We start from the raw sequence: 24,308 nt of genomic DNA, 5'->3' as shown, positions 1-24,308 counted from the left end.
TCTTCAAAGTTATTCAAGAAGAGTGCAGTGTATAACACAATTTCTGTCTTTGCATTTCTAGTTTCCAATCCCAACAGCCTCAGGAAAGGAAGGAAAATCAAGTTTAATTCATCGTTTTGCAAGTGCCGCTAAGAGTGAGTTCAGAAGAGAAGTTCCTGTAGCAAAGTGCACGTATCTGAAATGCTGGCATCCTCTCCTAGTAACATTTAAGCTGTGTTTGGCTTTCTGACTTCTGCCAAATGTTAGGCTGATTCAGAGAACCATCCATACAGAGCTGAGCAACTTCAGTGATATTGGCAGAAATACTCAATGTCTCTTGCTCCAATTAAAAGTGATTCTATGATACAAAATCTCTTAAGTGACTTTTGTGTGTAACCTCGTTTTTTTTTTTTAACTTGGCATTTCAAACTGTTAGCTTAAGCAATTAAATTTAAAAATGTGCAGAATAACCTCGTTCAGGTGTTCTTGTTTTCCTCTCTCACACATGCTTTCACCTTGAAAGTTAGGATTGGTAAAATGTCATTTTTGCATCTTTTTGGCAGTATTGTGAATATTGTTTCGATGTTTGTACGCTTCTTTGAAAAAATGCTGACAATTCATCCTGTGCTATTTAGGGCCCATAGCCAGGGGATAGGTTTAATATGTATCATGTTCTCTGAAGTATAGTTCTGGAACCTGAAGTAGAACTGTCTTTTTAAACCAATGATGCCAACTGCTAATGAACCTGAAGGGAGCATTTCTACTTGTCGGGAAGGTAGAAAGCCCTATTCCAGTCTAATAAGCAGAGCATTGGCTCTTCTGACAGACCCAGGTTCCCTTGTCAAATGTATCTTAGAATTCCTAAGCAATCTTTGAAATGACTGCTTTGGAAGCATTTCCACTGCCCTGAACGACTGTGCCAAACACACTCAGTAAGAGGGATGTGTAATAATTGATCATATCCTGATGTACAGAAAAGGCTTTTTAATTTTTATTTATGTATTTATTAAATTTGAGGATCCATAAAGCATATCTGACCTGGAAGATGTCATCAGTTTGGCACAAGAGGTAAAAGTTGGTTTATTTCATTTTTAAATGGAGAACCTTGCTGAAATAAGTTGAGTACACGCAGTTTTCCCGCTATTGGCTACTAGAGAGTTTGCTGCATTCATTCTTGGTTTTGGTGTAGTGTTTGGTGGTGTGGATTATTTTTTTCCCCTTTTTTTTTCTCCTTTTTGAAGGCAGTTTCTGGGACTGCATGTGTGGGAAGGGAAGTCACAGGAGAGCACTTGGATGTTTCCTGTTACGTAGTTGCTGAGTATTTCCCATTCCTCCAACCTTATTGCCAGAAGGAAGAAATTTCATCTAAAACTTGGATTCAATTAATAAATTGAAAAAAAGAATGTTAAAATAGTAGAGGTGATGAAGGAACTCTGTTTTTTTTAAATGTAATATTATTTTTGGCGTGTCTTATACAAAGAAAGGCAATTCAATTTCAATAAATGCTTTAAGAACAAGAGTTCTATGTATTAAACCAATTGGAGAGAGGAATTAAGTGTGGGCCTAGGCGTATGTCTGAATCTTTCATGCGGTTGTGATTTCTGAGTGCCTTAACACCTCAGCATCGTATATTTTTACGTTCAGCAGTGGATTTGTGTGAAGCCACAGCATCTGCCCTTAGTTGTTATCTCAGTTTAGTGCAGTTTCAGGATTTGTGTCTATCTGTAGTATCTGTGCTTCTTGTGCTGTTGCAGAGTCCATCACTCCACTCTGAAAGATGTATGCATTTTTCCAGAGGCTGCCTTCTTTGGAACTAAAGATGAAATGACTGAACTTCTGAATCATCTGCACCAAGAGCCCTCAGACTTTTTAATGGTCTCTTTATTGGTACTGTGATGCAAATATATTCCTCTCTCTTTTTTCATGATTGTGTGCTGCTTGCAGTTGTTTCACATCAGTGGTGTGTTTGTGCCCTTTCCAGGTGAGTAGCCATTAGTCCATTTTACAGACTGCTACTACTCCAGTAGCATCTGGAAGTAGAGTTCACCAGTGCCAGGCATTGGCTGAGTGTCTGTGTACTGGTTGAACTGGGATCTGATTCTGTATGTTTGCAACAGGAGCTGCAGGATGCTGCGAAGTATGTGATGATTTCATGAGGTATGCATTAAAAACTATCATAAAACTGGAGATTGGGTGAAAAGCTAGGAATGTGATCATGAGGAGCTCGGTATTGAGAGTAATGGTGAGAGCGTGATGCAGCATCCCCAAGAGTGCAGTTGGCAGGTCTGCATCTGAATTCAGTGACCTTGGGCAGTTAACTCAAGTTCACTCTTCCCTGCTTGTGGAATGATTGGTGTGCTTGGCCCAAGCGCTCTGCAGTGCTGAAGTGGGATGTTTGCGAGGTTATTTGAGATGTTCAGATGGATGGTACTTCTCAGAAGTGCTCATCACGGATTTAAGTTTCCTGCTACTGGACTGGGCAGCAGTCCTGCTGAGTTCTGTGGGAGCAGAGTCGGACAAGGAGTGTTTATAATATCCTCTCTGTAAATCTAAAGGTCCCTTGCAATGCAATTATTTGTCTGCAAGAGGAGGAAAGAGGAGTTCACAGAACAGCATTTTCAGAATTCTTTTCTGTAGGGTTCACTTGGCCTGGTGTGTATATGAAATTAGGGAAAGGAGGGAGAGGGAAAGGATGGGAATAGAAAAGATCTTTTAATGTTGATGTTACTGTTACAATTTTTATTTTTATTTTTGCCCAGTTTTGACTGCATTCGTTCTTGGAATTTCCCAGATGGTATTTGCATGCCACAGTAATGTCCTGTAATTTAACCCTTTCACAGTTAACTAGCCACTATGAAGCGTGCTTTCAATACTTACTGCCTGTCATATCCAAGTGACACATCATCCAGAAGAGCAGAATAAATGTTTTAATCCTTTATCATAAGTATTTCAGCCTGTGGTCGTTCTCCTTCCGTTTTTATATAACATCTCAATTAAATGATAAGCTTTTTGGACAGATGTTGCTTGTATTTGCCTACAGAAACTCTTGGAGAGTTTATGCCTTTAAGTTTCACAAACCTACGCTTGTTTGATCTGTATTTATCTTTTTAAAACATGCATTTCTAAATGCCAGTCTTCCTATTACAGAGAAATAGTTTGATAATAAATGTATGAAATGAGAAGCAAAGTGGGAGAAGAGAGGTAGAGGAAACATTCCCAAGTCAAGTTCACAGGCAGCAGTTGTGGGATTGGGAACATTAAAGCTCACTGGAATCATATCAAGGGATTTATGGCCTTAGATTAGTAATAATAGCTGATTTTTTGATTGACAACAAGGGTTCCCTCTACACTGTCCAAGCACATATACAAATAATCTGTAACTGCACTGCACATAATAGCCTTTTCATAATGTCACTGCATTTGAGCTTTCCAGGGGAAAAGCTCAAAGGTTGTGCTGCTGGTTTATGGCTGTGGAATTATCCCAGCGCGAGGTTATGGTTATCAGACATTCTTGACATTCCAGGTGTCTAATATTATAGTGCTTACATGCCAGCGCAGGACCAATTGCTGCTGAAAAGTAGAATGCAGGAGAAAACGCTCATGGCACTGCCCATTTCCACTCCTCCATCCTGTAACCTTTGCAGCTCTCTTCTTTGCACTGAACTTGGCAATGCTGAGGGGATAAATTATAAGAGATTTTTTTTTTTTCCCTCCAGAAGATTACTTGTTCTCCTTTTCACTTAAGTGTTTGGTTTCTTTCAGTATTTTCTATTGCTAAAACAGTGTAACAAAATGGACAGCTCTGTTCAGTGTGTTATTTTTTTTTTTTTTCCTTCACTGTTGGTAAGTGGAAGGCAAAAACAGTTTGTCACAACAAGAAGGAAGAGGAAACAGAAAGCCACACCTGCTGGCAGATTGACCTGGTCCCGCAGGCAGTGGGTGTGAGTCCCTTCCTTCCCCAAAGCATTCCTCCCCTCTGGGTCTCTGCCGCTCAGGCTGTGGCCTTCTGAGAAGCACTTGTGGGAAGATAGTGAGCTGACACCAAGCTCATGTTTTGGCTTTGTTGGGTTTTTCCTTCCCCCCCCCCCCCGGTGTAAGGGAATATTTGTTTTAAAGAACTTGTTGATCCCAACATGCAGTGCATCTTTTCTGTTAAGTACATTGGCTGGGTTGTCTTACAGCAGTTCTGTGTGAAGTAGAAAAATTATTAGAAGCAGTCAAGTGTTTTTCAGAGTTCTGTTTTTTGGCATTATAGACGTTTAGTAAAAGTGATGCATAGATATATTGAATGTGGGACTTCTTGTTGCAGTACAGTTGTAGGCAGGTCACTTGGCTTGTTTTCATCCTTCTGGCAGTGACATATTTTTAACAAATCAGGAGCAACAGCTACCCAAAAAACACTTGAGGAACCGAGTAGTTTTCTACTGCATTTACTGCTTGTTTCCAAAGCCAGTCACTGGTGAGGTATCAGCTTGTTGTTTCTAATCAGCACTTACTGAGTGCTCCGAATGGTTTTACTGAGCACTATGGATGCTTGTGTGCCATGGTCCAGTGCAGGAAGCTGATCAAGTCTGTGGGATGGCCTTTGGGCAGGGGCAGCCAGCAGGGGCAGTGGGTGGCCTTGGCTGGGCCGCAAGTGAGCACCACTCGAACTGAATGAAGGGAGCTTTCTGAATGAGAGCTAAGAAAGACCCACCATTCAGCACGCTGCTGTTTTAGCAGATCGTTTCAAAACAACCTTGAGTACTTTGCTTGAATTATAGAGAAGAAAGTGTTTATTCAGTGCTCTAAAAAATCATTGCATGTGGTTTTATCCTATCTACACAAACCTATAACTTGTTTGTACTATGGGAGATGTCATTCAGTACTAGAAATCAAATGAGCTTGTAAAACAGCTATGAGAGGTGTGGTCCCAGCAGTAGGTACTGTTAGTAGATACTAACCATTCTGTGTTGCTGCAAGGCAGTGAGCTGACTTACATACATCTCTTAATGTAAGCACATAACTGCATTGTTGTTGTTGTTGTTGTTTTAACCTAGAAATGCTCTAAAACCCCAAAAATATATTCATATAGAATCTACAGTCTGTCAGAAGTATTTGAGACCTTAAAGGAATCATAGGATAGAAACGGCATGCTATTAAAAATGATACTACACCTGTACGATTTTTTTTTTTTGAAAGCTGGAACCTTCTGTTCAAGGCAGGCTTTCATTCTTTGTCTGTAAATTTGACTGCTTTACTTTTTATTACCAGGAACAAAGTGATTTGAAATCTGGGAAATGAGTGAAAAATGTTAAATGTACCTGGGAAACGTACCTGCTGGTGGAATGAATAAGTGTTCTTCAGCTAAATGTACACAGCTTCTCTGTGAATTTCTCCTCTGCGGTTAGTTTCGGTACCTGCAGTGCTACAAGCAGAGAAGGCACGCTGCTGCCAAGGTGCTGCTGCCAGCTACGTGTAAATGCTGGGTGCGTATGCGTGTGTGACACACAAGAGACTGATGGGGCACATGCTAGGCTGGATAATGACATAAATCAGCATCAGCTGATATTACCGAAAGCTTTCGTAAAGAATGGAGTAGTATTTAATTTTCACTACTAGATTATTGTGTTTTGTGTCGAAAAGGTGCCATGCGTGTTTGTTGCCTTTTAAATATGGGCATTTGTTCACTGAAAAAGTGATTGCAGAAAGAAACCAGATAAGCAGACTCTTGACCTTCTGTTATTTAAGGACCAACTGCTACAATATTACAGCCTGCCATTATACGAGTCCTTCTCTGATGCGTTGTCATGTCATGCAGATGCCCACTGTGTTACTCTTTCAAAATAATACCCGTAATGAAGCGATGGTTTATCTTAATAACACCCTTATTAAAACAGAACGTACCTAAGCAATACAAATACATAGTATCTTGGACTGGTATCTGAATGAGAGGCACTACTGTGCTAAGAACACGGTGTTTAGAAACTGAGATCCTGTCAACAGAATCATGAATGAGATTTGGAGAGAGAAATGGTGTGTGGGATTTGCATGGTTATAGACTTGAACGAACAAAGGATGTAGGGAAAGAGTGTTCTATGAGGATGCAAACTCAGCCACTTTTCAGGTAAATGGCCTGGTTACCACTTTTTAAACTTAGGGAACATGTTGGTTTTTTTTTTTTTTTTTTTTTTTTTAGCTTCAGACACTGATTTGTAAAAGAGAAAATTATCTTCTCAGGGTAGTGTAACTCTGTGCTGCCAGTGGATACAGACCTCAGCCGTTGAGGAAAGCAGTGCTCCCCTTCTTGCCCTAGCCTGCAATGCAGAGATACTTTTAATAGTTCTGCGTGCGCTTGGCTACCTGGGCATTACTACTAAGTGTTTGTCCTGCCTAAATTTAGTTACCTTCTATTGGATCGTGAGCCTTGTATTTAGACAGTCTCTATAGTCAGTAGGAAAGGAAGGAAACCTTCAGAGTGTGATTCATCCTCAGTCTGAACAGATGTGCTGAATTAGTCTCCATAGGGGAATGTAAAGGAGTAATTTGGGTAAGTTAACTAAGCCTTTAAGTTAATGAGACGAACTGCACCCCTGAGTTTTATATGAGAAATCCATCTTGGGTGCCTGAATGTTGGGCAGCATATTTAGGATGGGATGAGAAGATGGGTTTATGGGTCTTCCAAATTTCACAATGCTTAAAGCATTAGAGAGTGGGGTCAGAGTTGAATTGATTTTTAAGATCCAACTTGAACACTAAATTAGGAGGTCTAGTAAAGAATTTAAACGCTTTTCTTCTTCTATTTTTACATTCCTTTTCTGACCAGATCATTAAATATTACATTTGAGCAACTGAATGAAAATAAGAATGTAGTAGTTTCAATTACTCTTTTTCAAAGTAATTAAGAAATTAGCTGGTGTTGCTCATACTTCCTATTCCATGACCTTGCGCTAACTGAAAGTATTTGTGAGGAGGTGTTCAGAAGTTGTGTCACGTTGTTTTGTGTAGTCGGTACGTTACTGTACAGCCTTCTTGAAGGGTTTGTGTGTGGTTAAGTGAGCCAGGATAGGCATACGTGTGGTCACTAGGTTTCTTCATTTATGTTTTAATGTAGATGTACAAAAGATGTAACTTTTGTCTACTCAGTTCCTAGGGCATGAAGAAGATATGTCTTTTTTTTTATTTTAGAACAGCTGGGAGTCTTTTTTTAAAAAAAGTAATAGTGAGTCCTTCATTGTAAGAGAAAGTACATAATGTGTATCGTGCATCGTTATATATCATTTTGTGTACAAGAATGAATGGGTATGAAATTTAATCTGTGTAACACTTTAGATAGGTGTCTTACTAGATTATTGCTGTAAGGTAAGGAACAAAAGGTCATTTTGGGTAGAGGATAACTAGGATTTGGAGAATTTTCAAATGCACATTGAAGTTGCTATAGAAGTTGAGTACTGACCCTAGTTATAATTGAATTCAAAACTCCAAGTCTTAACTGTAGGTCAAGCATTACACAACAAGAAAGGTATTCTTGGAAGTCTTTTTGAAAGACATGAAGTTGAACCTTGTCATAGCTAACAGGTATTTTTATGCACCTCTTACCAACCTGCATTTTTGTCCTTTCTAGTTCTTCTAGTTTTCTAAAGGAAAAGAAGAGCCTCAGATTTATTGTTTGCTCTTGTTCCTCCTGACCCCCCAGTTTTCTGAGATGTGTCTGCTGTTACTTTTTTCTCTTTGGCATGTGCTCCATCCCTATGTATTATAAATCACATTAAGTCAGTCTAAGCAAAACATCTCTAGTTCTACTAGAATAATTCTTCAGTGTATGCATAGAATCGGGTCTTGAAATATGCTACAGAAGTCTGCTGAGTTTAGAAGAGAGCAAAGACTGAAGTTTGGAGTTTCTTGTTGATAAAGTAGAGTCCTAATCGTAATATGGGTAATATCCGGTGTTATAAGCACCTTCATTCTTAAGAGATCTTGGAGAGAAATGGAGTCGGAAAAGGAATGCAGCAGAATGCAGTGTTCTTGCTCAGAATGATGTGCTGAAAATGTCATGGGCGTGAGTGTAATACGCACACTCGTTTTGAAGAATATGCACTCTGATCACAGAAGTGTGAAATACCATGAGTTGTCCACATCCTAACAGAAAGACAGCATTCACATAGTGTATTTCTTGGTTTTTGTAGACACTGATTTCAGTAAGAAATATTTCTTCTGTACATTTTTGTGGTCTCAGGGAGTATCTCAAGCAAGAAAATGCATAAAGTTGTCCAGATGAAACAATATTGCATTGGCTATCTGTCAATCTGTAGTTATGTTTCCATTTTACAACATCATCAGCCTCTTCATTAACTTTAGATGCATATACAGCCTGCATTCATGGCAGTGAGAATACTAATCATTAATGATGATATGTATAACTGCAGAATCTACTGTTTAAAGTCTGAGATAACTTTGTATTTTGAAAAATGTGAATATGAGGTGGTGCTATAGCTTCTCTATGTGTAAGCCATATTTTTTCTCGTAGGTTTCCTAGAGCATCTGGGAAGTGGTTGGCAACAGCATAATTACATAATGGAGTGACAGATTTTCTCCTGACTTAATTGGGAGCAGCCATTTCCTGAGACAAACGCACACTTTTCTTGTTCCCTGGCCCTCAGGATACTTTTCTCTCCATTTGTTGCAATGGAAGTGTTGCGTTGCAGCAGTACAGCATTGAGTAGAAAAAATTGCTATTATGAGTTTAAGGCTAATAAATTAATCATCATTTGGAAGGAATTACAAAAGTTATTTAAAAAAAAAAAAAAAAGTATTTCCCAGAAGTGAGAATACTTAAAGTCAATGAAAGTACACTTAGAAAGAAACAACCTTCTGTCGACTAATTCAGCTTCATGGTACACTGAACGTGGACTTTAGGTCATCCTTTTTTGGGTATTGACATTCTTTCAAGAGCATGTAAATTGATAACCACCAACTGAAAAAGTATTGTAAAGTACCTTGGAATATCAGTGCCCTGAGATGCGGCACTTAATCCTCTATTACAGTTGCAGTAAACCTCATTTTTCCTGGGTCATGGTTAATGAATGTAATAGCAGTTTGTCTGTTATATGTTATTATGTCACAGATAATGATCTTCACACAGGCGACATTTCTTCAGTCCTTGCTCTCAGGTATTATTTCCTTTCCAGTTATATCTCGCAACTCTCTTGGCTTTCAAATTCTTTCTTGCATTTTACTTGTCTTCATGTCATGATAGAAATCATACTTGAGTCAGCACAGGAGGTGATGCTCATGTGTCTCACAAACTGTTCTTGGTAATCCTCCTTCCAGTCTTCTTAAGAATTCTAATTACGTACTAACGTTACTGCGATAATGAAGCCTTAATTCTCTTGTTATTCCTGTTATTGTGGGTGACATGGCTGTGGATTTATCAAGAGGAAACTCAGTACTTAATACTTGTTTCTTTCCCCAAAAGCAACAAAAGCATCATGATGTTAAGCTTTGCTCAGCCTCCGTTTGAAAAAGTTCTGTGTATTACTGTTAGCAAATTATTTCTTATTGCAAGCAGATTATCAAAATGAAAAACGTTAATTATGTATCTTCCTAAAAATGAATCATATTAACATCTGAATATCCATTAAATAAAGCTTATAAAATGCTTACTACTCTTAATTTTGTTCTAGTACTTGGATTGGTCAGTGCTACTAGCTGCATCTTAGTTATATTTTATGTATTTTTTGAGATCATTAGAAGAGATTACCTTCAAATCTTGTAGTGTCACCACAGACTCAAGGTTGAAGAGTCCAGTTCCCCTGAGGACAAATAGGAGTGTAGATTATTAATATTTTTTTTTCAGCTATTGTTGTAGTTTAATTTTAAGTTGTCAAATGTAAAAGATGGTGCAGTGAATTTCTCACTTGAGTGCCTATACTAGGAAATGTTTGGAATAATTTATATTATGTTCTTGGAGTTGATGAATCCAGAAGGCTGCAATAGGGGAAAAGTAATCAAGAGCCTAAACTTTAAGCGGGAGGTAGAGGGGGAATACATCTTCTCTCTCCTCCCTGTCTTTATATTATGTTTGTCCCAATAAGAATTAACATGAATAACACATGTGTAGGAAAGAGAAACTTACCTTTGTTTCTTTATTTTTAGGTTAACAAAACCCTTGTCGTTTGCGGACTGTGTTGGGGATGAACTACCATGGGGATGGGAAGCTGCATATGATCCCCAGATTGGTGTGTACTACATCGATCACATCAACCGTAAGTATCAGCTTCAGTTTGCCATATTGATCACGTAAAAAGACTCATCACAAGTAGACTTTCCTTCAAGCATGACTGAGAGTAGGAAAAGATTTCTTATGTGAGAATTGTAATTATAGTAACAATTAATGATTTTCTGCCACTAAATTACCACATTTGTGTGCGTGGGCTTGGGGTTGGTTGGAGGTGTGCTCATAGTTATTCATATGACTCTTAATCTTTTTCTGTGGAAGAAGTCCATGTAATAAATGGCAAATAAAGATGGTTTACATCTGTTGATACTTGTAAATTATAGGATGTTGAGTGGCTATTAAATATTCCTTGATGAGCACAAGTACAGTCAGATACGTATAACCAAAAATTGACTTCAGTCCATCTACTGAAAGGAACTATTAGTTCAGACTGTATGGAGTGTGGGGGCTGTTTGTAATTTGAACATGAAATCTGTAGTTGTAAGAAAGTTGTAGAATACAGTTCAGTCTATAAATATTGCTGTATTTTGTGGTAATTGGAAAGGGAATGGGGAATTAAATTGCTGGGGAAAATTTGACCTTTTGTATAACATTATCGGCTTCATAAGGCTTACAAGAAAATCTGGTATAGGCGGGATAACTGCACCTATTGCTACATGTATTTTTAACTGCATGCAAGTTACATCTGAATCATACTAAATTATAAGTTTTGAAATGCAATGCATATTAGATGTATCTAAATGAATGTATTACTGAAAGCATGTGTCTTCTTTTTATGTCTTTGTTAGTCCACATTGATTAACACCTTTCTCATCTTAGAAATGATCTTTAATAACATAATAGAAGGGATTCCATTTCAGATGCCTGAATGTAGGTTCCTGCACTTGTGCTAGCAGTGCAGTGTGCTTAAACAATAGTTAAGTGTCTGTGGCTTTTTAAGATACTTCAGATTAGCAGAGGCAACTGCGAAGGATCACTAGATAAGGCAAGGATGGCTGAGAGACCAGTGGTCTTTGGGAACAAAAGCTGAAGAGGAGGCTGGTTACCCAGAGGAATTTTAAAAGTATGCACAGATGAATCAAGCCTGGGATGTCTAAGCTGCTGTTGTAGTCAGTAGCTATCTTGTCAATGCAGCCAGTGTATTCAAAAGTGTGATTTAAATGACTGGTTGTCTGCTCTGTCACTGAGCTGATTTAAGCTCCTTTGGTTGGGTTCAGCTGTAAGCCTTGATAAATCAAGATTGGCCAGTTTTACTGGCCACAATAGATGTCTAGATTTCTCAGACAAAACCATTAAACACATAATGAGCAGGAAGCTAGAGCTTAGCACAAAAGACTGTAAATTCAGAATGTCTTCTGGTTGTTCCTTTTATGCTAAAAACTGAAGGCTGAAAATTTCAATGGTGGAATTTTGATTGGTGTACAGGACGAGACCTAGTGCACTCCTTTTGAAGGTGGAAAGTGACAAAAGTTCCAGTGGTGTCGTGAGAGAAAGTACTAGGCTGCAGCTTGCAAACATGTAAAAATTCTGCCAAATTTTTGTAATGAAAGGTTAAATTATTGAAGTATTATATCACAGAATTGTAGGATTGGAAGGGATCTCAAGAGATCATGGAGTCCGACCCCTTGCTAAAGCAGGTTCCCCACAGTAGGTCACACAGGTGGGAGTCCAGATGGATCTCTAATATCTCCACAGGAGGAGACTCCACAACCTCTCTAGGCAGCCTGTTCCAGGGCTCTGTCACCCTTACTGAAAAGAAGATCTTCCATGTGCTTTTATGGAACTTTGTATATTAACTTGTTCAAGTTTTAGGCCATTTCTCCTTGTCCTCTCAGTACATGCCACCAAGAAGAGCCTGGTGTCAGCCCTTTGCCTCCAACCTCCCTTTAGATATTTATAAATGTTTATCAGACCCCTCATAGTTGTCTTCCCCAAGCTGAACAGCCCCAGAGCAGGCAGCCTTTCCTCACACAGGAGGAGCCCTTTATTATATTTGTGGCCCTTCACGGATCTCCTCCTAGGAGATCCCTGCCTTTTTTGAACTTTTTTGGGGAGCCCAAAACTGGGTATAATACTCTAAATGTGGAATCAGCAGGACAGAGCAGAGGGGGAGGATCACCTCCCTTGATGTGCTGTCCACACTCTTCTTAATGCATCCCAGTATCCCATTGACCTTCTTGGCCACAAGGGCATACTGCTGGCCCATGGCCAACCTGTTGTCCACCAGTACACCCAGGTCCTTCTCTGCAGAATTCATCATATGAATCAATATATCTTAAAACAAAAGCTTGTAAATGCTTTCTCTGCATGTGTAATTAACTCCTTAGCCCTTTACTTTCCCTTTTCTTATACAAATTTGAGAAAAGCCAACTGTCCTTGTCAGCAGCAACCCAGTTTCTTCTCCTGCAGTAAAGGGTAAGAGGTGGCTGTGAGCAGTCTGCAATTGTAAATGCTCCCTTGAACTTGAGAAACTGTGCATTTGGTGTCAATATGTTTAAGTATAATTTTGTTTTACTATCATCCTGTATATTTCTATGTAGTTCTTTTAAAAAATATATGTATTTTTTTCTTGTTCTGATTGTCTTGAGACTTTCTTGTGACGATGATGTAACCCACTTCAGGAAACACTGACTGAGGTCATTATTTTATGAATGTATTACTCCAATTAGGAATCTTAATGTGATGCTTTCAGCCTCAAGGGAGACCAGATTACAGGCCATCTGTCAAGGCAGAACACACATATGATGTGGGTAGCTAATACCATAAGAGCCTAAATGCTTACCCTGTGGTTCAGTAGCATCTTTTGTTCAAGGGATGAATAAAAGGATATTACTTGGTGATCAGGGACTGAGGAATTCCTTTTGTGCAGGATCCTTCTTACTGTGGTTTGGAGAGTCCAAAGATTCTCAGCTTGTGCTATCAATCTTAAAATTCTCATGGCACGAGTGTACTCATGTTCTTTTTCTTTAACTTTCAATTTTGCTAAAATTTCCTGATTTTATTGGATAATATGGTTAAAAAAGCAACACAAAAAGTCACACAAACCTCTTATTCCACTTAATTTCATATGTCTACAGGCAAAGCCATCACTTTCACATTTTTCCAGTTTTTCTACAGGGTTTTCAATGTCAGCTTTTAAAGTGGGTGCAAACATTTGTGCTCTTTAAGATTGGGTTTGCAAACACTTTTAAGCTGATATAATCTCTGAAAGAATTGGTCCTGCTCTGTTGCTACCTCTGGCCTTTTGTTCTGTCTCTGCAATGTTTTTGCTTATACTGGCATGAATATTTGCATGGCCAGACAGTGAATCAGATCAGGGAGCTGATTGGAGTTGAAACTAATCCGGCACAGAAAGAAAAGTTGCTGTTTGTTCTCCTTCCCACACCCCTCTTTATGCAAGCAAGGGAGGGAAGGTGACCTGGGGATAGGAATGAACACTCAGGACAGCTTTTTGCGGTAGCACTGGTTAAAGATATTTTGAAATGACACCCTTGAACTTTCATCTGGTGTGTGCCCTGCGCAGCCTTGCCAGGAAGCAGTTTTGGCTCTGTGACTTCCAGGTGCAGTTCTTAGTGCCAGTTGCAGTTATCATCGCTTGCTGTGGTTCCTGTCCCCATGTCGTGTCAGTGTGACTGTAGGGAACGATGGGCAAACACTCTGCTTCCTGAGGTGTGTGAGCCCTCCTCCCCTTCCTTCCCCACTGCTGCATAGCTTTTCTTGTGTGGTTCACTGTGTGGGATGTGCGTCCATGGGCAGCTGCAGAAAGGGAGAACTTGAAGTGTCAATCTTAAGCTTGTTCTCTCTTCTGGGCCAGGAACAAGTCCCAGGAGTTGGTGGGGCTTCAGCCTGTAAATGTGCTTGTTTGCAGATTTTAGTTGCTGAACTTCAGTGGGTTTGTGGTTTTGATTTGAAAGGAAGGGTGGTTACTGATGTCCTTGTACAGCTCTTTGTGATCAGGATTGTTCTCTAGCTGCAGAACTTCCAGGTACATTTTACTGAGTCTGTGTCATCTTATACTATATCATATGATATACTGTTATCTTATAACAGTATATCTTATACTGTTTTGTTTGTTTCTGAATGGGTACAAATAACTTCTCAGTATCTGAAGATGAGTGAAAACCAAAAAAAAAAAAAGGAAAAAGCTAGCAAGGATAGAATGTATCTAAAGATGTATCAGTCTATTGCAGAACTTTGATCTGTCAAGTATTGCTAACGATACCAATGTGCTATTAAAAACTATGATAATAAATTGAAGTGTTGGAATTCTGGTTTTCATTCTTAAATTCTTGAAATTTGAGAGATCACTTTGTAACATGACTAGTTGATTTCCGTGTTAGTATTAGTGGTATTCAGGAAGGTTGTTTTTGCATTTTGGGAATTTACGGAGTTCAGAGAATAAAGTCCTGTTGTTGTAAACCTTCTTTCTTTATTAAGACCTTGGCTTATCTGAAAGACTTCTACTTTTTTTGGCTCGACATAAATAGTCTGAGGGAATCCTGGGCTGGGACAAGTTCTGCCTTTCAGTACACTGTATATTCCTAAATAATTCATCTCCTTCCAAATTCCATTTTCAGGCTCAGGAATAACCAGGCAAGAGGTTGTTTTCTTTGTGGCACTGATCTCTCTAATTGAGAGAACAAGTACTCTGCTCTTGGTACTGCTTAGTCGCAAAGGTATTAGAAAGGAGTTGAGTGGCAGTATTTAAGAGAGAAGGATGGGAAGTCATTGCTGCTCCTAACCCAGCTCTGTTTCAGTTCATTGCATCTTCTCCCCCTCCTCAGTTCTTTACTTTGTATTCAATATAATTTTCTCCCTGCCCTGCACCCGCAACACTTTTGTTCAAAATAGGAGTATCTACTGTTTCTGCTTCTGCAACTCCTCCCTACTTAGTTGTAATTTCCCATTTTGGAAGCATGAATGCACGTTCTGGTCCTTTCCCAATGACTGTTTTCTGCCCCCACTTCCTCCGCAGAGGCAAAGAAAAGCGTATCAGAGTGATGCTAAGAGGTCAGGAAACAAAGAGGTACAGGGATTTGTGTCTACTTAGCTGGAGACGAGAATTCACTGCAGGTCCTTATTTCCCCACTTACTCTCCTTCTTTCTTAGAATTTCAAAGCCTTGCTGTTTACATATACTGTTTGACAATATATTTAGCTACCAGTGTTCTATTTCTTGCTGTTATCATAAAGACTTTCATACCATTTGCTGCTGGTGTGACAGGTTTATTTATCGCAGGGACTTTGTGGATAGACTGGCACTTCTTTGCACCACTGTGGGGTTTGGGTTCATCTACACATGTGAAAGTTATGCCAGATTATATTCTCACGCAAGGAAGAAATACGGAGATGTCACCTTGAGTCTGCAATTAGAGTTAGTTTGGGAGAGTAGGATAGTGTATTTCACTCCTAAGTGTTGTGGCTTAACCCAGCAGGTGGCTCAGCAGCACACAGCTATTTGCACACTTAACCCTTCCCAGTATGTTGGGAGGGTAGAATTAAAAAAAAAAAAAAAAAAAAAAAAAAAGGTAGAACTCACAGGTGAAAAGTAAGAGGAAAAAAGAATTATAGTTGTGTGTGTGTGTGTGTGTGTGTCTGTATATCCCATCAGAAGATAACATATGCTGTTGGAGAGGGTCCAGAGGAGAGCCACAAAGATGATCAGAGGGCTGGAGTACCTCTCCTACAAAGGCAGGCTGAGGGAGCTGGGCTTGTTCAGCATGGAGAAGAGAAAGCTGCGGGGTGACCTCATTGCAGCCTTCCAGTACCTAAAGGGAGCTTAAAAACATGAGGGAAGACAACTCTTTACAAGGGTAGATAACAGTGGGATAAGGGGAAATGGTTTTAAGTTGAAGGAGGGAAGATTTAGGTTGGATATCAGAGGGAAGATTTTTACTGTGAGAGTGGTGAGGTGCTGGAACAGGCTGCCCAGAGAGGTTGTGGATTTCCTGTCCCTGGAGGTGTTCAAGGCCAGATTGGATGGGGCCCTGGGCAGCCTGGTCTAGTATTAGATGTGGAAGTTGGTGACCCTGAGTAGCAGGAGGGTTGGAGATTCATGATCCTTGAGGTCCCTTCCAACCCTGGCCGTTCTATGATTGTGTGATGTATCTATCTACAAACTTATTTTTTATATATATATAAAAAATATGTATGTTTTATATATATGTGTGTATGTGTGTATATATAAAACAAGTGATGAACAAGCAGTTGCTTACCACATGCTGACTGACACTTAGCTAGTTCCTGAGGAGAGTCATTCTGCACCTTGAGCTACCTTCTTTTCAAACTTTCTTTCTGCATGATGTCATATGGTACAGAATATCACTTTGGTGTGCTTAGGCCAGCTGTCTTGGTTCTGTCCCCATGCAGCTCCCTGTGCGCCTACCCCCTCACTGGCAGGACAGTATGAGAAGCTGAAAAACTGGAACAGCCTTGGCTCCATACACCACTACTTGGCAGCAACTAGAGACCTCAGTGTGTTATCAACATTGTTTTTCTCCTAAAGCACAAACATAGCATTGTAGCAGACATTATGAAGAAAATCAACTCTGTCCCGGCTGTAACTAAGTGTACTGTTTGTTCCCATGATACATCACACTGTCTTTTAAGCAAGCGGTGCCATGCAAGCATTTAGGAAACAATTGTGATGACTCTTTACTGTCAGCAAACATGGTGAAAACCCAAGTTACAGTGTATCTATCCTGAATCTTACAGGCTGCTATCTTACCCACCCTGTGGCAATAGAGAGTCTCATTTAACAGGGAGGGATTAGAGTAATCTGGTCTATGCAGTCAACCAAAGGAGGGCTAGAACAGTGAAGACTCTGGATTAAAGATGATATCTGCTAACATTTATGTAAAAATTATACTTGCTCTTTTTTTTTTTTTCTCATGTTGTATTTTTGACAGCTGTAGCAGTAGAATATTACCTACCTACTGGATAATGTAGAGCAAAATGCTCAGTTTCTGCTGCATGTGACTCTGAAATGTATAAGCACACGCTATCACGATGTCTACAGGCAACTAGCATGCCATAAGCATAACATGTTCAACGTTTCTTAGTAAAAATCTGTGAATAAATATTTCTTAGAAATCTGCTCATGCTCACACAGCAGAGCTGGGAAACATTCTCACTTTCATCTCTATCATGGTTTTGGCTGGGATTGCGTTAATTTTCTTTGTACGTGTTTGCTGTGCTTTGGATTTTTCGCTTAAAATAGTGGCAGCATCACACTGTGATGGCAGTCGCTGCAAGGCGGTGGGATGTCTCAGCTCCTCGTGCTGCCCTGCCAGAAGGGGGCTGGAGGAGCACAAGGAGCCGCGCTGGGACAGAACCAGGACTGCTGACCCAGGCTGACCAGAGGGATGGCCCACACCATATGACGTTGTGCTCAGCAATGAAAGCTGACAGGAGGCAGGAAGACGGAGGAGAGAACGGTGGGAGTGCTGGCATTAGTCTCCCCAAGAAATGCATGATGAGCCCTGCTTTTCTGGGAGTGACTGAACTGCTGATGAGGAATAGGAAATAAATTCCTTCATTTGCTTTGCTTGTATGCACAGATTTTGCTTTACCTAGTAAACTGTCTTTGCCTCAGCTCATGAGTTCTTAAAGTGTTACCTTTTTGATTCTTTCCATCTGGGGAGCTGGGTGGTGCTAGGAGCCTGCTGACTCTTTCTCAGTTCAAGCACAGAATTATTTTAGGGAAAAGTGAAGAAGGTATCTGGAAGAGAGGAGACATTGCTCTTGTGTGAGTTCTACAGCAGGAAACAAACTGTAGAGCTCTGTTCAGAGCATACTCATACTCTGAATAACCTAATTTACCTTCATGTCTCTCCTTAGAGCTCATATTCCATCTTATTACGTGGTAAAATCTGATTTTTCTTTGAGTATGCAGCAATGTGTTAGATCATTTTAAAGACACTCTATATGTCATCTTGTTGGGCTGCACAGTCTTATTGAAACTGCTTCTCTGTAATGCGCTACTCTTTATGTACCTATTGAAAAATGCATCTTTTTGAAACAATGTGGTATTTCTTTGTGAATTCCTCCTCAAATTTAAGGGTGCAAATTGCTCTTCTTATTCTTTGAAGTTGAATACTAAGCATTTTTAAAAGGAGGGGAGTGGAGAGAAAAAGGAATAAGAAAAAAAGTTGTTCGGAAAGCCTCTGGTATGTAAACAATGAAGTGCATTCCGTGTGCTAGTCCAGGAACATGCTGTTATTCTCCCTGAAACTGCTGCTGGTGCCTTTGTTCCTTTACTGTTCTTTAAGGCTTGCATCTCAGTTATCTGCAATATTTGTTATAGATGAAGTATGATGAATTAATATTTACATTGGTTTTTTCCTATCTGTACTATTGTCTGATGGCAGGCAAAAAGATGGAGATTTGAAAGCCAGTTTGCTTATCAAGAAACACAGGATATACTTGTAAAATAAACATATCCATAGTGATTATGTAATGCTGTTTATAAAATTGCTTTCACCACCCTTCATTGAGCTAACTTGAATCACCCCATGATGGTTGGTATCAGATACGTTTTCCTCTCTTGATGTTATATATCAAAGGGTTGTTGATGGGTTTCTGTTTGTGCCATTTTGAGACATTTTTTGCAGGATACTACTGCAATTTGTGACTGCAGCTCCCCCGGGTTGGCCTGACTGCAGCATTCTCCAGAGACTTGCCTTCAGCATACTGTGAGCTGTTTTCCAGATATGCCCTCCTTCTCAAATCAATTCTGTGAAATATCTGTGATGTTAATACAACAAGGGTATCAGAGACTATTCAAACACCAAACCAGATCTAGCTCATGTGCTTCCTTCAGTTGCCGTGCTTTGAGAGAACCACCAGGGAGAGAGGACTCCACAGTGTAGTTGGTTAGTGGGTCTGTGTTTTTGAGGCCCATGTTTTCTACTCTTGGACTCTGGTGGACGAATAGTTCTGTTATTGAGATTCTGATAGGCTTGCTGCTGTCGAAAGAAAGTACCTCCATTTCATTCCCCAGCTGGATTCTTCTTTCTTCTTTATACTGGCTTCTTGGACCTCCAGTAACCTGGCACAATTCACCTATCCTGCCAGGAAATTGTACACATACTTTTATCTTCAGGTTTTGGCCCAGTGAGTGTTCAGCTGGACCTAGCATGATGAATAGGCTTTGTGCAGGGTTGGGTGAACACCAGTCCCTGTGCAAAAGAACACAGGTATGGGTGGGATAACATGGTGCAACCTGCAGCCCCCAAAATGGGCTCTGATGGCAGCCGTCCAGGTCCCGTGTCTCTGTTCCTTGTTTCTAGCCAGGTTAACTAGTTTCCCTTGGTCCTGTTACATTTACTAACTGGAATAAAATGGGCATGTGATTAAACATGAGAGATTTCTCTTCTGGATGTAAAGCATAATACCACAATGTTGTCTCTGCCTGCCATGCACATGTCCTTTTTTTTTTTTTGTTTTTGGTAGGGCCCCCCCTTTCAGAGTACTGGCTTTCTCAGCTGTGTTGCATAAAGGCAACCTGCCTGACTGAAGACAGATTACATATGGGTCATTCTAGAGCCAATTGCCACTATTATTTTATTTGGCAAGGGGAGATGCTGGAAAAACTATTGCTTCCACATATTGTTAATCCTGTAGTAAAATGTCCAATTCTCTTATGTCTAGCAGTAGGGCGTCAGGGAGCTGTTCCCTTCCCTGTGGGATTTTCTAGTGGGATTTTAATTCCATGTGTTTTAGAAAAATACGATCTACCGCTGATAAGGTAATAGTTTCCTTCTGTTGAAGCAGACTGTAAAAATTTGGCAGGCCGTCTGGATAGCAGAGAGAAACATAACATCTTGACTATCTAATAAAAAAAAAAATTGACATGCCTGCATATCCCATATGTCCCATGTATAATATATATCCCATGTATAATTAGGTGGGGTATGTGTAACAGTATACCTTGAAAAGCTTTGTTTATTCCTTTGGTTAGAACTCGTTTCAAGGGCAGTAAAGTAAGTCCTGACATTTTGGCTTTGAGTTGTTGTTTTGCCCAGATTCTTTACTCAGTCTAAGTGCATCAAACCTGGCTGGCAGTTAGCTAGGAAGATTGTATTTCATTAATAGCAGTATGATTAAAGCCAACACAGCTTGATCTTTTACACTGCAAGCCTGTGATAATTTCAGTTCTCAGGAATGTCCTTGGTGAAGCGTGCCATCCTGCTATGTATGCTGTTCTGCCACTTCAGAACTAAAAACAGAAGGAAATTGATGGTTTATTAGTTTGTTTCTATGTACTTGCAGTAGTTAAATTAATGGGTTTTAAATCAAGATCTCTTAATAGAACTGAGTAATTTTGCTTCATAAGTAGTTTTGCCAAATGATGCTAAAACCAAGTCAAATTAGGAACATACAGTGTGAGTAATAGATTTCCCTCTCATCCCCTGCAATGTGCATTCTTTTACTAGAGTTTATGTTATGATTGAACAGAGAATGTTATAAATAAAGTGTGTTTGCTTTTAATAAATCTCCAGTCAGTGCTCTTGACACATCCTAATGTACTACTCTTAGTTGTTTAAAGACCCATTTTAAGGATATGCCTTTTGTTCACATCAAAGTGTATGCCACAGAAGGTATAGCAGCCAAAAGAAACAGTGAACTCTTGTATTTAGCTGTCTGGTGATTCCAAATGTTGGAGAGCTTGTGCCCAGGGGTGGTTTGTCTCTTTTCCATTGCTGATGCTGGAAGTCCTGTTAGCATTTTCTAGAACAGATACAACCATAGAGCTCTGTCTTGTGCTCGTAATTACTGTTTACTCCTCACCTGACCAAAAGAAAGAATATCTCCCCATCTGTTTAGCCAGCAATCTGTTTCATCCATGATTTGTATCTACTTTAGATAAGGTTGTAAGGCATCCTGTTCTAGTCACTTGGTGGAAACATCTGTCTGTACTGAAAAAAGGAATGAGCCTCTCTAAAGTTCATTCTTATTTAACAGCTGATGAAGAATAAGAAAATGTTAGGATCTTATTTGTGGCTTGAATTTCACTCTGTAGTTCAAAGATGAAGGGTTTCCCATCTCACTTCGGAACATTCAGCAAGCTGTTCCCTCTCTACCATGTATGAATACTTGATTTTGAAAGGAGAACTCAGCTTCTAAAAACAAAAAAAAACATAGGCTGTTGCAAGATACATGTGCTCAGATGGATGTGCTTTTCAAAATGTAGTATTGCAATACCAGAGTTGTTACCCACAGTTCCATCTGTGTGTTGTTGTTGTGGTGGTGGTATAGTTTTTTTTTCCCACCTGCGTGGTAAAGATGCTGTTTAAAATTCAGATGACTGAAGATGAAGAATGGATAAGCATTTGGTGCAGTGCACAGGTACATGTTTATATATATGAACAACTTGCCAAACAAGTGATTTAATTTTGGGGGTTTTCCACTTTGCAATATTTGAGAAGACGTACCATGCAAAATAGTTGAGAAAGCTACCCCTGCCTGGGGAAAGCTGGCAGGAGTGTTAGTTCTGGGATAGCCATCATGTGATACCTACATGGACGGCTGTCCAAACTCAGTTTGCTGAAGAGACACGTTATGAAATGTAGGGTCACCTTAGGATTGTTTATGACTGTCTGAATAAAAGATATGAGGTCGTTTTATCGTAGTGTTGTTTTGCATGTGCTGCTTTAAGAGGCAAAAAGAAAATGTTTGATTGTATTTGTCAGCAATAAAAAATCATCTGCTGTTGACCAGCTTTGTCCTTCTCTTGCAGTTGCAAGGACAGGGCATCTGTAGGCCACATTTTAGGACTCTGCAGGCTATGTTTGGTCTTTGGGCTGCATGTTGAGCAATCCTCACTTAAAACCTACAAGGCAATTACCTACAACATGCTCGAAGATGAGACCTTCCAATCTTGTACGATTATTTGGTGGCTGCTGGCTGGTTGCACTCTTAAAACACAATCATGTCGTTACATTCTTCCTAAAAAAAACCCCAATGTAACTGCATTTATCCTATTTGATCACTGACCCATGAGAATCCTGCTTCGTGCTCTTCATCTGCTACACAAAAAAGGACACCTCTGGAAGCAGGCGCCTCTTACCTTGTGTAAATAACTGCGAATGTGGAGGTGTGTTAAAGCACAATGGCAGTAAGTGGCCACAGACCGGGACATGTGTTGACTGTTTAGGAGAGAAAAGGTACTGATTTGCTTCTTTGTGCTCCTGATATCCTTGTGGAAAAGAGCAGGTGGCTGTAACACGGGTGTTTGGGTGTTTCTGTAGCTATAGTTAGTTATATGGGAGACCCTTCTTGTTGGGGTTATTGAAAAAACAACTGTATGTAAAGCTTCTCTACTTTAATCTTTTATGCACCACACTTGGCTTTATATGATTTATAGTCTGCGCCCTTCTGCTGCATACATCCAAGAAATACCTTCCCAAGGAGAAATAAAGAAGCTTGTCATGTTTGTAAGCGGTAGAAACAGTACCCCCCAGCACAGGGGGTGCTCTTTGTGTGTTTGTCAAAGCATTAGTAGTTACGTTATGCTGCCAGTTCAGGATTTTAGAGTTAGTTTTGTCAGAAGCTTCTTTTTATATCCATGTCTTTGGTTTATGTGACATTAGCACCAAGAAGAGCTTTTGAAAAACTAGCAGTTAGCCATTGTAGGAAATTGCTATTAAGCAGAACTTGTCCTTATCAGCTTTTGCACTTATAAAATCTGTTTTGAGAGAGTGCCTTCTCCACAGGAGTGCAGTTCAGATACAGGTTAGAGCCATCAGGTTGGCTCTTTTCCTCCCATATCTTCAGCTACATGTTTCTGCCTTTTTTTTTTTCCCCCACATTAGTTCTCACAGTGAACCAATTCAGAGAATTAAATTGGCAGAAAATTTAAGCCAGAGAATGGCCTTTTCTTCTGTTTTTTTTGCCCCCACCCCCCACCCCCCCCTCTGTTCCCACCTACTTGGTTATATTTCCAGAGTAGTCAGTGGGAAGGAGGAGATTCTTCAGAAAGGCAATTGGTCCCATATATCTTAGGCATATCTGTCTTAACTGGAATGACGTGCTGTCTGAGGGTACCCCTCTCCTGCTACTGACTGTAAATAAAACTGTGTTGTATCTTGGATCAGATGCCTAATGGTGATAGGAATAGAGGTGGGAGACGTGATCTCAAGAATTAATGTTCTGTTAGTTCAGTTACAGTGGAGAAGATAAACATAAAGACTGTTTCTGTAGAGGAACAGGAGAGAGATAACCACGATAAAACATGAATACATATGGCTGTAAAAATTAACAGAATGGGGGAGAGTATTTTGAAAAAATGTAATAGCTAAGATTACGTTTCATTTTTTTCCTTCAGAAATGCATTCAATTTGAAGATACCATTCTGAGACCTTTTATTGATCCTATCATTTCCAACCACTGGTATGCAAAAACTATGAGTGGAAAGTTTTTGGGTATTCTTAATTCGGTGTTGGGAGTGCAGGAATCATCTACATACAGTGTTACATATTGTACTGTTTTGCAAGTGACCACTTGAATACTGTTTCTCTCACACGCTATTGTGGCAAAAAACTGATAAAACTGAGCACCTGCTTAATAACCAAAGTCAAGCTATGGCTCAGACTTGTAAAACTGAGGATTCTAAGCAAAGTAACAATTTAGCTGTGAAGACTTTAGCAGAAATACCTTTCAATTCTTCCTTTTCCCTTCTATAAAGAAACGACACAAATAGAAGATCCCAGGAAACAATGGAGGCAAGAACAAGAGAGAATGCTGAAAGATTATCTTATGGTAGCCCAGGATGCTCTCAGTACTCAGAAGGAACTGTACCAGGTGAAAGAACAGAGGCTAGCACTTGCACTGGATGAGTATGTACGGTTGAATGATGCCTACAAAGAAAAATCAAGCTCTCGTACAAGCTGTAAGTATAGTAGAAAATACAATGTAACCTCTTTGATCTGTGCCCTGCAGGGGATCCTGTTTCACTTTAGGATGGGTTTTCAAGGTTTGCTATGAACATCTTCTATTCTGGCTTTTTTAGAGATAGCATCTTTTTTTTTTTTTTTTTTTTTTTTTTTAATATAAAGATATTCTGCTGGAAAGAACTCTCTCCTGTCTGATACAATTGAACTGCTTTGAGCCAT

General features: G+C 39.7%; 1 protein-coding gene across 1 annotated transcript in view; it reads left to right on the top strand.

Annotated features, from left to right (window-relative positions):
• The window catches only part of WWC2 (WW and C2 domain containing 2), a gene marked incomplete at both ends in the record, with an annotated part of 84,090 nt that overhangs the window by 15,761 nt on the left and 44,021 nt on the right, over positions 1 to 24,308 (top strand). The window contains 2 exons of the mRNA XM_079534902.1: positions 10,114 to 10,223; positions 23,882 to 24,085. Of these exons, the coding sequence (XP_079391028.1) occupies positions 10,114 to 10,223; positions 23,882 to 24,085 (314 nt within the window). The remainder of the gene's footprint in view (positions 1 to 10,113; positions 10,224 to 23,881; positions 24,086 to 24,308) is intronic.

Source organism: Tetrao urogallus, assembly GCF_951394365.1.
Source record: "Tetrao urogallus genome assembly, chromosome: 4".
Classification (NCBI taxonomy): Eukaryota; Metazoa; Chordata; class Aves; order Galliformes; family Phasianidae; genus Tetrao; species Tetrao urogallus.
This window is presented reverse-complemented; position numbering and strand designations above follow the sequence as displayed.